This window comes from Salvelinus namaycush, chromosome 16 (assembly GCF_016432855.1).
Source record: "Salvelinus namaycush isolate Seneca chromosome 16, SaNama_1.0, whole genome shotgun sequence".
Lineage (NCBI taxonomy): Eukaryota > Metazoa > Chordata > Actinopteri > Salmoniformes > Salmonidae > Salvelinus > Salvelinus namaycush.
The window spans coordinates 15,150,761-15,165,760 of NC_052322.1; the positions used below are offsets into that span (position 1 = coordinate 15,150,761).

The following is a 15,000-nucleotide window of genomic DNA, read 5'->3' on the forward strand; positions in this document are numbered from 1 at the left end:
TCAAACAGAATGATTGTGTATTATAAAAGTCAACAGCTTGTCCTTTTGATGACTGCTCAATAGGGACAACACCATAGTATTTCTATATGGGTTGGTATCCTGCTATCCCAAAGGAGATTCTCCACTGAGCTTGCTCTTTAGTCCAGGACTGGGCTTAATCTGTGTCTGGGAAACTGCCCCCAAATGGAATAACTTTTTATTGTGTGGTAATAAATACACAAAATCCTCATTCTTTTAGTTGAATACTGGCCTGTGTTTGCTTTCACTGGGAAGTCCGGTGGGAAATTTCCATTGGTTTAATGATGTTGACATGATGATCAGTGGAGGGAGGAAAGACATAGGTTTCACTCCGCATATGGCACAATGGGAGGAAGCAGCCTACCTAGAGCAGAACAGGGTTCCAGTTTCAAAGGTCACCTATCCCTGAATCAGGAACTAGATAAACGCTTTCAATTGTGCATAACTGCATTTGCATCATTAAAATGTGATGACGAATGTAGTATTCTGTGGCAGTGGACATCATAACATATTAAATGCAATGAAGAAAAATCAAGCCTAGGTCTAAAAGTTACAAGATAATGGGATTCTGAAAACATTTTTCTGTTTACTTTATTCTTTACAGAACTAGAAACTACACTGAACACAAATATAAATGCAATATACAACAATGTCAAAGATTTTACTGAGCTACAGTTCATATAAGGAAATCAATCAAATTAAATAAATTCATTAGACCCTAATCTATGGATTTCACATGACTGGGAATACAGACATGCGTCTGTTGTTCATAGATACCTTTAAAATAAAAGGTAGGCCCGTGGATCAGAAAACCAGTCAGTATCTGGTGTGACTACCGTTTGCCTCATGCAGCACAACACATCTTCTTCACATAGAGTTGATCAGGCTGTTGTTTGTGGGCTGTGGAATGTTGTCCCACTCCTCTTCAATGGCTGTGCGAAGTTGCTGGATATTGGCGGGAACTGGAACACGCTGTTGTACACATCGATCCAGAGCATCCCAAACATGCTCAATGGGTGACATGTAAATGAGCATGCTGAAACATGAGGTGATGGCGGCGGATGAATGACATGACAATGGGCCTCAGGATCTCATTACAGTATCTCTGTGCATTCAAAATGCCATCGATAAAATGCAATTGTGTTCGTTATCCGTAGCTTATGCCTGCACATATCATAACCCCACCGCCACCATGGGGCACTCTGTTCACACTGTGAACAGAATGGCCATCGAAGGTGAGCATTTGTCCACTGAAGTCGGTTATGACGCCAATCTGCAGTCAGGTCAAGACCCTGGTGAGGATGACGAGCACGCAGATGAGCTTCTCTGAGACAGTTTCTGACAGTTTGTGCAGACATTCTTCAGTTGTGCAAACCCACAGTTCCATCAGCTGTCCGGGTGGCTGGTCTCAGACGATCCCGCAGGGGAAGAAGCCAGATGTGGAGATTCTGGGCTGGCGTAGTTACACGTAGTCTGCGGTTCTGAGGCCGATTGGACATACTGCCAAATTCTCTAAAACGATGTTGGAGGCAGTTTATGGTAGCGAAATGAACATTAAATTCTATGGCAACAGCTCTACTGGACATTCCTGCAGTCAGCATGCCAATTGCACTATCCCTCAAAACTTGAGACATCTGTGGCATTGTGTTGTGTGACAAAAATGCACATATTAGAGTGGCCTTTTATTGTCCCCAACAAGGTGCAGCTGTGTAATGATCATGCTGTTTAATCAGCTTCTTGATATGCCACACCTGTCAGTTGGACAGATGATCTTGGCAAAAGAGAAATGCTCACCAACAGGGATGTAAACAAATTTGTGCACAAAATCTGATAGAAATAAGCTTTTGTGAGTATGGAACATTTCTGGGAACTTTTATTTCATGGGACCAATACTTTACATGTTGCATTTATATTTTTGTTCAGTGTAGATATTGGAAAACTGTTCATAGTTTGCACTAAAAAAGTACATACAAATTACAATTAAAAAACAGCATTAATAGAATAAAACATTTCATAATGAGGTAAGACACCAAATAGAACACAAACACGAGTTAAGTTTAAATATCAAATCCAAAGTATGCAAGTCTACAGAGCATAATGTAGTGCTTTTGAAATGCTGAGACATGGCACAACACACATGATTTCATGTGAATTTGAAACCGCTTGTGTGACTTAATGGCACTGTGTAGTTGGAAACCACTGTTTGTTTGTTCATATCATCTGATCACTAATACATACAGTCTACATGAACCACAGTATCATGTTTGCATTATAAATAGTCTATCACTAAAGAAGTCAAATGCTTGGAGGAAAACATACCTAAATGGTTTCCAAGGGAACTGATACAGTGAGGCCTCATTCATCGGTTGCAAAGTACAGTATGACTGGTCAGGTACACTTAATGGTCCAATGCAGCCGTCTTTATCTCAATATCAAATCATTTCTGGGTAACAATGAAGTAACTCACTGGGATTCTTTTCAATTAAAATGGTCAAAAATAAACTAAAATAGCTTCTTAGCAAAGAACAATTTCGCAAGCAATAACTTTGCTAGGACTGCCTGAGGGGAACACTGAAAAGTAGCAGTAATTGGCAGAGAGGTTTGGAACTTTTTCTTATTGGTCTATTAAGTAATTTACCGTCTGGTGATGTCACCAGGCAGGCAAAAACTCCATCCCACTAAAATAGGCTGGAATTTCAGGTCGTCTTTTCACAAACATAATTGTCCCAATTTCACAGTATTATTCCAACCACATGATGTGGAAATATATATAAAACACAGGGAAATCACGTTTTTGACTGCACTGGGCCTTTAACGCTTGGTGCACAGTGGTAAATATGGTGTTTCACTCAGACAGACACAGACGGTCCATCACGTGTTTCATATATAAATGAATACATGGAACATGGTGCTTAACTGACACAAAAAGTGTTGTTTTTCTAACGCAGAATAATAGTACACTTAGGAAAATGTTTGACTGCAATTTAGGAAAAGACAGCTTGCAAACAGTAACAAGTCCTTCCATAGACAACAGTGCATACACTGCCATCGAGTGGCTAAACTACTTCCAAGGAAGAAGATGATGTCTTTTACGCTATGCTACAAAACAGGTCTCTTCCATCCAAAACACCATCTCAAACACAGACATAAAACAAGTTAAATGCATTCTACAAGTCTATAGATATGGCCCACAACCACAGAGACAGAGAGAGACAGAGACAGAGAGAGAGAGACGCATGACAGACAAGCTCAAAGACAAAAAAAAGACGTGGGAGTAGCTGATCAGGTGTCCAGGGCGGGGAGGGGTTCTTTGGAGTGGTCATTGTACATGAAGGTCTGCTCTATGTTGAAGTCTGGAGGCAGGTGGTCCTTGTGGATCTCCATGTGGGAGGACACCAGCTTGAGCGTGGAGAAATACAGGCCGCAGACGGTGCAGCGGTACATGAGCGCACCGGCGTGGGTCTTCAGGTGGCAGATCATGGTGGAGCGGCCTCGGAAGAACCTCAGGCACACCTTGCACTGGTACGGCTTCTCCCCAGTGTGGATGCGCAGGTGGTAGGTGAACTCGCCAGAGTGGGCGAAGCGTTTGCCGCAGAAGCGACAGCGGTACCATTTCCCCCGGGGCGTGGCGGCGCCCATGGCCGACCCACTAATGCTAGAGGAGTTCCCATTGGACAGGAGGCCTGCGGAGAAGCCAGATGCCACAGCCCCCTGAAGCAGCTTGTCTGAGAGGTGGAAGGAGCCCATCCCCAGGTCGAAGCCCATGTTGCCAAGCTTCCCCAGGCTGCCAGCCTCCAGGGGGGAGGAGCAGGAGTACTCCAGCTGGTCAGCCTTACGTTTCCCTGTCCACCCCTGACTGCCCTGGCCCTGCCCCTGGGGCTGGGTCTCGTTGGTGTGAAAACTCAGGTGGTACTGGAAGGCTGTGCCAGAGCGGAAGGTCTCTGGGCATAAGAAGCAACGCAGCTCCTCCTCTCCCTCTGCCCCGGCTGCTTTATGAGCCCTCATGGCCTCTCTGTCAGTTTCTGCCTCCTCGGCATGCAGGGCCATGTGTCTGTCCAGCAGAGGGCGATCCAGGAAGCCGCAGGCGCAGAGCGGGCAGGAGTAGACTGGCAGGGAGAGGTGGGTGAGGGCGTGCCACAGCAGGGCACACAGGGAGGGCTGGGGTAACAGGCACACACCACAGCTCAGTGACTGGATAGACACGTGACTCAGCAGGTGATCCCTGATGACCTGGTTGCAGGAGAGACAATACGATATGTCAACAATACAAGGAGGGATAACACACGTCTTCAAGTGTCTTAGCCAATACAATGCAATAGGTGTACTCTTGAGTTCAGTTAATTTGTTTGAGCTATGTCAGTCTCTATATTTTGCATTAGCCAAAACACATGCCAAACCACCCAGGAAAAATTAAGCAAATCAAACCACACTGACCGGGAAATCCTTGGTGAGGGTTTTGTTACAGACGGCACACTGCAGCTCCCCATTGTGCCCCTGGGTGGCGTTGTGGAGCTGACTGGGGAGGGTGTACCGAGCAGCCGCCTGGCGTCTGTGGCGTACCAGCTTGGCCTGGCTGCAGAACTGGAGATGACACATGTCACAGGAGAACACCACATGGGACAGGGCGTGGGTGATGCTGGCCCCGCGGTCCCCGGGGAAAGATGCCCCACACACTCTGCAGGTCCCTGTCTCAGTGAGGTGGGTCTCCGCGTGGGCCCTCAGGGCAGCAGACTCTGTTAACAGTTCCATCCCACAGGCTTTACACGCCACCATACCCGACATCTGGCCAGGCTTCACTCCCTCTCTGCTAACCACTGCTCCATTCTCCACACACACAAAGTCATCTTCATCGTCCTCCTCATCGTCTTCCTCCTCCATGTAATTCTCGTCATCGCTCAGCTCAATGACATCTTCAGCCAGGGGTCTCCACTGGTCCCCTCCTCCGTCAGTCCCTTCTTCATCTCCCTGCAGCTGTTCTCTCTTTTCCTCATTATCTTCTTCATTCTCCTCCCCTTCGAAGATGACCCCTTTGTGGCCAGAGCTAAGCCCACCCACCCCCCCCAACTGCAGACTGTCCAGGGGGTCTCCAAAGGAGGAGGGGGCACAGGGAGCCTCCACCCCACAGACCACCCTTCCCAGCTGGGCTGACGAGTCAGGGAAGGAGCAGGCGTCAGACACACATGGAGTTGGAGAACCAGCTCTACTCCCACTAGCTACCATCTGTTCCTCCTCACTGTTACCAACCCTGTCTCCCATCACCACCTCCACGCCCTCCTCAGTCTTCAGCTGCAAGGGAAGGAGAAGTCCTGGGGTGGTCCCAACAGCTACAGTGGAGAGACTACCTACTGAACTCTGCTGATCTCCAGCCAGCTGTAGCTGTTTGTCTTCGGCCATCTGTCCATAGCCCATCTGTCCATAGCCCAGGTGAGACTGCTCATCCTCTGCTTTGAGAGGCAGGGACAGAGTGGCTGTGTGTCCACCACCCCGGCCCAGCCTGGCCACCCTGCTGCCCTGGGGGAGAGGGAGAGGTGATGGTGCTGCCGCCGGGGTAGGAGCAGCTGAGGGACCAGCAGATGACGACAGAGAGGAACAAGATACTGCAGACGACGAGCACATTGATGACCCAGCTGCAGCAGCAACCATGTCAGGGTCCAGGTCTCCATCCGCCACACAGTCTGCAGACCCTGAGCCCAGCTGCTGCAGGTCAGGGAAGGTAGTGTGACAGGCTCTCACCAGCTCTCTCACCCCCAGCCTCTCTGCCAGCTCATACAGCACCCCTACATCTATCAGGTCTGTGAAGATCTCTCCGGTGTAGATGAACGTCAGCACCTTCTCAAAGTTGGCCGGGGACACAAAGTCCAGAGAGTACGTTGTTGTAGCTCCGGCTCCAGAGGTTCCGATCTGTTTCCCCCTACCTGAGAACAGGCTGCGGAAGTGTGTCCCAGCGCAGGCGAGCACCGCACGGTGCACTGTGAAGAAGCGGCTCCCCACCTGAAGGATGACATCACAGAAGAGGCGGGAGAGACGGCAGTGATTGAGCTCGGTGAGGAGACCGGCGGCATGGCCTGAGCCCTGCAGCCGTATCCTCATTCCTCCCTGGCAGTGTCACTCACAGCCTAGAGCCCAACTATGAGAAGATACAAGGGGAAACCATCAGCATCATTGTCAGTGGTGAAAAGTACTTAAGTAAAAATACTTAAGTAGTTTTGGGGGGTATACATACTTTACTATTTACATTTTTGACAACTTTTACTTCACTACATTCCAAAAGAAAATACTTTTCCCTTCATACATTTTCCCTGACACCCAAAAGTACTTCTTACATTCTGAATGCTTAGCGGGACATAAAATGGTCAAATTCACAAGAGAACAACCCTGGTCATCCCTACTGCCTCTGATCTGGCAGACTTACTAAACACAAATGCTTAATTTAATTTTGAAAACAAGAAAATTGTGCCACCTGGTTTGCTTAATATAAGGAATTTTATTCATACTTTTGATACTTAAGTATATTTCAGTAATTACATTTACTTTTGATACTTAAGTATATTTAAAACCAAATACTTTGACTTTCACTCTAGTACTATTTTACTGGGTGACTTTCACTTTTACTTGTCATTTTCTATTACGTATCTTTACTTTTACTAACGTATGACAATTGGGTACTTTTTCCACCACTGGTCATTGCCTAACTCATTCTGCAACAATACCTGTACTAATAATAAACACTTTCTTTGTGCAACGTCCAATAATAAGAGCCAATGAGTGATCGATTTGTTAGAGTTGCAAAGGTGGAGTGCAGCTTTGTCGCGCACGTGCTCGTAAACCAACTATTTAATAGTTATTTAACTAACAGGCAATTATTAGAGATCGAATACATCAGAAACACCAACTGGTAAAAACTGAGGAAACGAGGAAAAGTTTTCTACCAAATGCAAACCTATCAACACCTTTCTACAAAGATGGATAACGCCGCTCATATGGCAAATAAAGTTATGTTTATAATATATTATTTACCAATAGAAGGTAGTATTTTCGACCGTTTAGCTAACGTTTTCGCTAGCTTAATGCCAGTAGTCGCACAACAATGACGTAAATAAAAGAAGGCCCCCAAACAGGAAGAGGACAAGCGAGAAAAATAAAACGAGAGGTTTTACTCTGTTTCCACTAGATAGCACAGCCACAAAGTCAAAATTATATCCTAAAAATGAATGAAAACCACAATTATATTTTGGGCCTTTAGGCATAAATTAAGCAGTGTGGTTGAGATTAGGGTTAAAGTTTTGGTTAGGTTTAAAATCACATTTTAAGAAGATAAATTGTAGTAACAACAAGGCTATATACATGGGTCTGGGGAGTTTCCTGGCCATGGACCCAAAATATCAATGTTTTGTTCCCCGAGACACTTAGTTATCACTTTTGCATTATGGCAAGGTGCTCCATCATGCTGGAAAAGGCATTGTTCGTCACCAAACTGTTCCTGGATGGTTGGGAGAAGTTGCTCTCGGAGGTTGTGTTGGTACCATTCTGTATTCATGGCTGTGTTCTTAGGCAAAATTGTGAGTGAGCCCACTCTCTTGGCTGAGATGCAAACCCACACATGAATGGTCTCAGGATGCTTTACTGTTGGCATGACACAGGACTGATGGTAGTGCTCACCTTGTCTTCTCCGGACAAGCTTTTTTCCAGATGCCCCAAACAATCGGAAAGGGGATTCATCAGAGAAAATGACTTTACCCCAGTCCTCAGCAGTCCAATCCCTGTACCTTTTGCAGAATATCAATGTGTCCCTGATGTTTTTCCTGGAGAGAAGTGGCTTCTTTGCTGCCCTTCTTGACACCAGGCCATCCTCCAAAAGTCTTCGCCTCACTGTGCGTGCAGATGCACTCACACCTGCCTGCTGCCATTCCTGAGCAAACTCTGTACTGGTGGTGCTCCGATCCCGCAGCTGAATCAACTTAGGAGACGGTCCTGGCGCTTGCTGGACTTTCTTGGGCGCCCTGAAGCCTTCTTCACAACAATTGAACTGCTCTCCTTGAAGTTCTTGATGATCCGATAAATGGCTGATTTAGGTGCAATCTTACTGGCAGCAATATCCTTGCCTGTGAAGCCCTCTTTGTGCAAAGCAATGATGACGGCACGTGTTTCCTTGCAGGTAACCATGGTTAGAACAATGATTCCAAGCACCACCCTCATTTTGAAGCTTCCAGTCTGTTATTCGAACTCAATCAGCATGACAGAGTGATCTCCTGCCTTGTCCTCGTCAACACTACCACCTGTGTTAACGAGAGAATCACTGACATGATGTCAGCTGGTCCTTTTGTGGCAGGACTGAAATGCAGTGGAAATGTTTTTGGGGGATTCAGTTCATTTGCATGGCAAAGGGGGACTTTGCAATTAATTGCAATTCATCTGATCACTCTTCATAACATTCTGGAGTATATGCAAATTGACATCATACAAACTGAGGCAGCAGACTTTGTGAAAATGTATATTTGTGTAATTCTCAAAACCTTTGGCCACGACTGTAGATTTGAATGTGTGCATTTATACACCCGAATTAAAAGCACCCCCATCCCCAAACTACTTCCCATGGTTCTAGGTGAAGTTATAAGAAATGAAGGTGTGGTGGAGGTGTGTACAGATCAGACGTATTCTGACCTTCATTTCATTCCCTCATAATTTCACCACCTTTATGCGAGAGAAAAGCATGGATACGGTCGCGAGAACCTGCTGGTTCCAAGTGGGAAAAGCATCTATTTTATTTTTTCCGATATAAATAACAGCAGTATTCTCCATGCACTGTAATTTATAAATGGATAAGAGCTATTGATAAGAGCTAGGTAAATGAGTAAGCCGTTTGGAGAAGGAGATTGTAAATACACATGGCATTTGTTTTCCCTATGATCCCTGGAGACAAATGTTAAACCAGCCATATGAAAGCAAACTGAAAATCATATCAACATGACATGTATTACTGTCCCTTTTACACAGTGAAATAGGCTATAAATAGCTGTGCAATTGTTCAGAATTGTAATTTTGTGCCTTCATAATTTGATGAATTAGCTTTCAAATGTTTTCTCCATTTAATTTAGCAATTTGTATCATGTTTAACATGTGCCACGATCGGGATCCACCGTCAGGAATACCCACATAAATTTATAACTGTCACTTTCAAATTGTCACTTTCAAATTGTAGCTTACATTTTGCATCATTCCATTCCGTTGACCTTTCTTTTATGTGCCACATCCATGTAAATTGTTCCTGAGGATCACTAGCATTAGTGGGTCATATTAGCCTAACGTTGTGCAGTAATTTAACCACACGTAGAAGGTTAAACCTGAAGCCTGGAGCACGGTTCACGACAACTGGACCGTTGTCAAACAGTTCCATGATGTTAGAATTAGGGTAGATTTACAGGATTATTGTTCAACCCCTATTGTTTGAACTTTAATATAACAGCTTTCAGGATTAATCAAACCACTGTATATCATGGCACAAGACGAGACCCAGATGCAGACACAGGAGGCAGATGGTTGGAATCTTACTGTTTATTAATCCAAAAGGAGTAGGCAAGAGAATGGTCATGGACAGGCAAAAGGTCAAAACCAGATCAGAGTCCAGGAGGTACAGAGTGGTCAAGGCAGGCAGAAAGGTCAGGCAGGCGGGTACAGAGTTCAGAAATAGGCAAGGGTCAAAACCGGGAGGACTAGAAAAAGGAGAATAGCAAAAAGCAGGAGAACGGGAAAACCTTTGGAAAACATACAAAACGACCTGGCACAGAGAGACAGCAAACACAATACACTGGGGAAAATAAGCGACACCTGGAGGGTGTAGAGACAATCACAGGGACAGGTGAAACAGATCAGGGCGTGATACTGTATTCTTAATTCATCAACATATTTCATGAGTAAAGGCTATCCAAACCTGTTTTTTATCGTTCATACATATTTTCCCAACCCGAAATCAACATGGTCTATAAGCATTTCCTATTATTCTGTACATAAATCCGAGACACTTCATTTCGTATGATATGTTACATTTCGTATGGTATGTATTCATTTGTGGAAGTCCATCACCCATTTCATGTGATATGTTATGAATTACAATTTGTATGTTATGTTACGAATTTGCAAAATGTATAATATGTTATGAATTTGCAAAACGTACAATATGTTACGAATATGCAAAAAGTGTGATATGTTACAAATTCTAGCTAGGTGGCTAACGTTAGCTAGGCTAGGGGTTAAGGTTAGGGTTAAGTCTTTAGGAGTTAGGTTAAAGTTAGGGGAAGGTTTAGCTAAAAGGGTTAAGGTTAAGGGAAAGGTTAGCTAACATGCTAAGTAGTTGCAAAGTAGCTTAAAAGTTATTTAGTTTTTGTCTTAAGTAACCATCTCTCTTATGTAACCATACCAACATAACATATCATACTAATTTCAGTATCTCGCATTTACATTTACTATGTTACGTCTAGTCTACGAGACCAGGCTGCAAATAAATTGACAGAAATTATATTGTCCAGCAAGTGGGAGGGTTTTCAGCAGCAGTGGCATGTATTCATGGATTCCAATGGAAGCCAGGCTTCCCCAAAAACTTTACTAAGAAAAAAAAGAAAAGAGCATAAAATAATTCATCTTTCGTCTCTTTGTGTTTCTTAATTGTCCTTGAATTCTCAAGAGGCTGAATGTATCTCACTGGAGAAAGCATCCGAGCGAGCGAAACATCACCCCTCTGTCTCTGTATGTTTAGCCTATCTATCTGATGCTGTCTGGTCAAAAAGAGTATGATATTTTTGCCGCCTGCATCATTAAATATAAGGGAAGCAAGCGAGGATTTGGACTCCCCTGATAACATTTATACAATAATAGCCAATCAGCGTTGAGCTAAACTGAGTGAGCTCAACTGTGAATGGTCCTGGCCCACCCAAAAAAATAAAAAATTGCAGCACCCCCAACCTCAAACTACTTCCCACAGTTCTGGTTCTGGGTGGAGTTCTAAGAAATGAAGGTGTGGTGGAGGTGTGTACAGATAAGACGTATTCACACAAAAAAGTGTCAAGGGAAGCCTGTTTGGATTTGGCTTCACACCAATCAAGCCAAACATCATTGACAGAATTTTTTTTGAATTGTTGCGTTGTTGTCCTCTGGTGGCTAGCTAGTTAGCTAAAATGGGCCATTTTCTAAATTAGCCATGGACAGAGATAGGGATTTGGACTTAATTCTCCATACTGGCCAATGATTTAATGAAAATTCTGATCTAATCATAAATTCAAATATTGTGCATCTGGCCTGAGAGGATGGAAGATCAATGTGTAGCTAGGTGTAGTAGTAGGATAATGTTAACTAGATGGCTAATCATTGCCCATGAAAGGAAGTAAGGCCAGCGAGCAATAGTTTTAGCCAGGTAGCATAGGACAACAAAAACTAAAAGCTTGTACATTTTGAATCACACCGTACCTTCTCCGCTATGCAATCTGGTTTCAGAGCTGGTCATGGGTGCACCTCAGCCACGCTCAAGGTCCTAAACGATATCTTAACCGCCATCGATAAGAAACGATACTGTGCAGCCGTATTCATTGACCTGGCCAAGGTTTCGACTCTGTCAATCACCACATCCTCATCGGCAGACTCGATAGCCTTGGTTTCTCAAATGATTGCCTCGCCTGGTTCACCAACTACTTCTCTGATAGAGTTCAGTGTGTCAAATCGGAGGGCCTGTTGTCCGGGCCTCTGGCAGTCTCTATGGGGTGCCACAGGGTTAAATTCTTGGACCGACTCTCTTCTCTGTATACATCAATGATGTCGCTCTTGCTGCTGGTGAGTCTCTGATCCACCTCTACGCAGACGACACCATTCTGTATACTTCTGGCCCTTCTTTGAACACTGTGTTAACAACCCTCCAGACGAGCTTCAATGCCATACAACTCTCCTTCCGTGGCCTCCAATTGCTCTTAAATACAAGTAAAACTAAATGCATGCTCTTCAACCGATCGCTGCCTGTACCTGCCCGCCCCTCCAACATCACTACTCTGGACGGTTCTGACTTAGAATATGTGGACAACTACAAATACCTAGGTGTCTGGTTAGACTGTAAACTCTCCTTCCAGACTCACATCAAACATCTCCAATCCAAAGTTAAATCTAGAATTGGCTTCCTATTTCGCAACAAAGCATCCTTCACTCATGCTTCCAAACATACCCTTGTAAAACTGACCATCCTACCGATCCTCGACTTCGGTGATGTCATTTACAAAATAGCCTCCAATACCCTACTCAATAAATTGGATGCAGTCTATCACAGTCCCATCCGTTTTGTCACCAAAGCCCCATATACTACCCACCACACCAGCCACTCTCGTTGGCTGGCCCTCGCTTCATACTCGTCGCCAAACCCACTGGCTCCAGGTCATCTACAAGACCCTGCTAGGTAAAGTCCCCCCTTATCTCAGCTCACTGGTCACCATAGCAGCACCCACCTGTAGCACGCGCTCCAGCAGGTATATCTCTCTGGTCACCCCCAAAACCAATTCCTCCTTCCAGTTCTCTGCTGCCAATGACTGGAACGAACTACAAAAATCTCTGAAACTGGAAACACTTATCTCCCTCACTAGCTTTAAGCACCAGCTGTCAGAGCAGCTCACAGATTACTGCACCTGTACATAGCCCATCTATAATTTAGCCCAAACAACTACCTCTCTCCCTACTGTATTTATTTATTTTGCTCCTTTGCACCCCATTATTTCTATCTCTACTTTGCACATTCTTCCACTGCAAATCTACCATTCCAGTGTTTTACTTGCTATATTGTATTTACTTCGCCACCATGGCCTTTTTTTTTGCCTTTACCTCCCTTATCTCACCTCATTTGCTCACATTGTATATAGACTTATTTTTCTACTGTATTATTGACTGTATGTTTGTTTTACTCCATGTGTAACTCTGTGTTGTTGTATGTGTCGAGCTGCTTTGCTTTATCTTGGCCAGGTCGCAATTGTAAATGAGAACTTGTTCTCAACTTGCCTACCTGGTTAAATAAAGGTGAAATAAAAAATACAACTGTTTGTTACATGCAATATGTTTTGTGGACTCCACCGGACAGAGGTTGCTCTCCGGTTTTGTGATTAAACTAATGTGTGGTTGAATTTATTCTGCCACAGTGTCTTCTTATTGTCTCGGCCTTAGGCCTATATATCATGGGGGTAAGGCATATGAGATAACCGGTTATACTGTTACTGTTTAGCTGTTGAATTACATGTATTCAGCACACAAGGGAAGCCTGTTCTGCACCTGCACAAGGTAAGTTTGAATATCAACTACTGAGAAGTGCATAGGAAAGACGCTCGTAAACAACACAGCGTCATTTCCTAAGTCAGAATCAAGCCCTTATAGCGTGCGTGACTCCATTTTAAAGTAGTTCTTTTTCTTCTTCTTCATTGGCTGATTGCTCCCAACTAATAGGAATCTCCATCCAGTTGACTACTTTAAAATGGAGATTGCCTCAATGGCGCTGCCCATGCTGTCACAGATGCTATAATCGCACACATACAAAGTCCTTTGTCTATGTCTATGGCCTGTTGTTCACACACGTATCTGCCCTCTCATTGGCTAAAATGGTCCCACCTGATCTCACCTCATCCCGCCTGCCTTCCATCTTTGAGGACATGTATTTCCATTGTTAGAGCGGTCACTTGACAATATTGTCAATATAATAGACCGTCTTTGATGCCTAAGAGGCTGCTTGAATGCCAACGATTTGGCAGTAACTCCACCCAGCGGTCGGATGACAGTGGTACACAGGAACCAGAGGGCCACACAAAGTCATTTTATTCAGTTTACTTACACAGCTCATAAAAGTTTCAAATTGAAACAGAGACAAACAGGGATGACAAATAGATAAAATAAGAAAATAAGTCAGATAAAAGTACTCTGAAAATCATATAGAAACAAATGCAGTCCATTTTTTGAATTGTAAGTTTTACCCTGCATGCTTACAAACAATTCCTATGTGTTCCTACAGGCTTACATACGTACAATATATATTACAAAGACATTGTATGGATTATACATAATCATTATTTCTCAATATTTTAAAACAAAGGCAAAATGTATAATCTAATTAGATATAAATAGTTCATTACAGAGTTAACCCACCTATTTTCTAATTTGTTTCAATTATTGTAAACAGACAACATTCACAACTTCAGCAATACATTTTCCTTCAATAAATGGAATGAATATTGCTTCTTAGATGTTTGATATGTTGTCTTTCTGTGCTTTACTTTTGTATGAGGAGTACTTTATTTATATTATTGTTGCCTTCCTCACTTTCAACACTACTAGTGCTTAAACGAAATGTCGTTTTTTATTTTTTTTAAACAACTAATTTACCGACATCGGTTCAATTGTTTGAATTTCATTTCGTTTTTTTTTTTTGAGACCCCACTGCACACATTATACAATTTGTCTGGAGCTAAATCAGATCCCGCATGAACTGTGCGATGTAGTAGGTACTTGTAGTTTCCAACAGGCCAATATTCTACATAGTTTTGCGCATAAAACGTAATACTTAACTACATTAACCACAATCCATTGCGCATCTACTTGCCTGGACTGTTTCTTTTACGCCTGCTAGGGAAGAGAGAAGAATGCTCGATCGTGAGGTGAGAACAGCTATTGCTTCATGAGGTATCTACCTGAAATTACATGATCTAAGATTATATGCCTTATTTACTTTGAAGAACTAAAAAATAGTAAATGTGTCAGACAGCATTGGCAGCAGCTCTATAGAGATGAGATGATGACTTGGAATGAAATAATTGTCATCAAATAAAACAATTTTTATTTTATTAAAGTAAAGTAAAGTGAATAAATGATGGTTAATAAGTAGTAAGCAGTAATGGGAAGTCACTACCATCATGGGACTTTTATTAATTGTTTTATTTTGTGTTGTTACAGTTTTCGACCCACATAATGCATAGTGCA

General features: G+C 43.4%; 1 protein-coding gene across 1 annotated transcript; it reads right to left on the bottom strand.

Moving 5' to 3' along the window:
- Nucleotides 1-1,878: 1,878 nt before the first annotated feature.
- LOC120061062 (zinc finger and BTB domain-containing protein 39-like) lies at nt 1,879-7,099 on the bottom strand. Its single transcript, XM_039010576.1, has 3 exons — nt 7,036-7,099; nt 4,453-6,145; nt 1,879-4,248 (listed from the first exon to the last, which is right to left on the bottom strand). Exons 2-3 carry the CDS (start codon nt 6,106-6,108, stop codon nt 3,301-3,303), a joined length of 2,604 nt encoding a protein of 867 aa, XP_038866504.1. The 5' UTR covers nt 6,109-6,145; nt 7,036-7,099; the 3' UTR covers nt 1,879-3,300.
- Between the last annotated feature and the right edge of the window lie 7,901 nt (nt 7,100-15,000).

Bases quoted from the DNA above. Each gene is read 5' to 3' on its own strand.
- LOC120061062 (XM_039010576.1), bottom strand. From the start codon at position 6,108: ATGAGGATACGGCTGCAGGGCTCAGGCCATGCCGCCGGTCTCCTCACC. The intron at 4,249-4,452 runs GTCAGTGTGGTT...TCCTGCAACCAG, and splicing joins CCCTCACCAAGGATTTCCCG to GTCATCAGGGATCACCTGCT.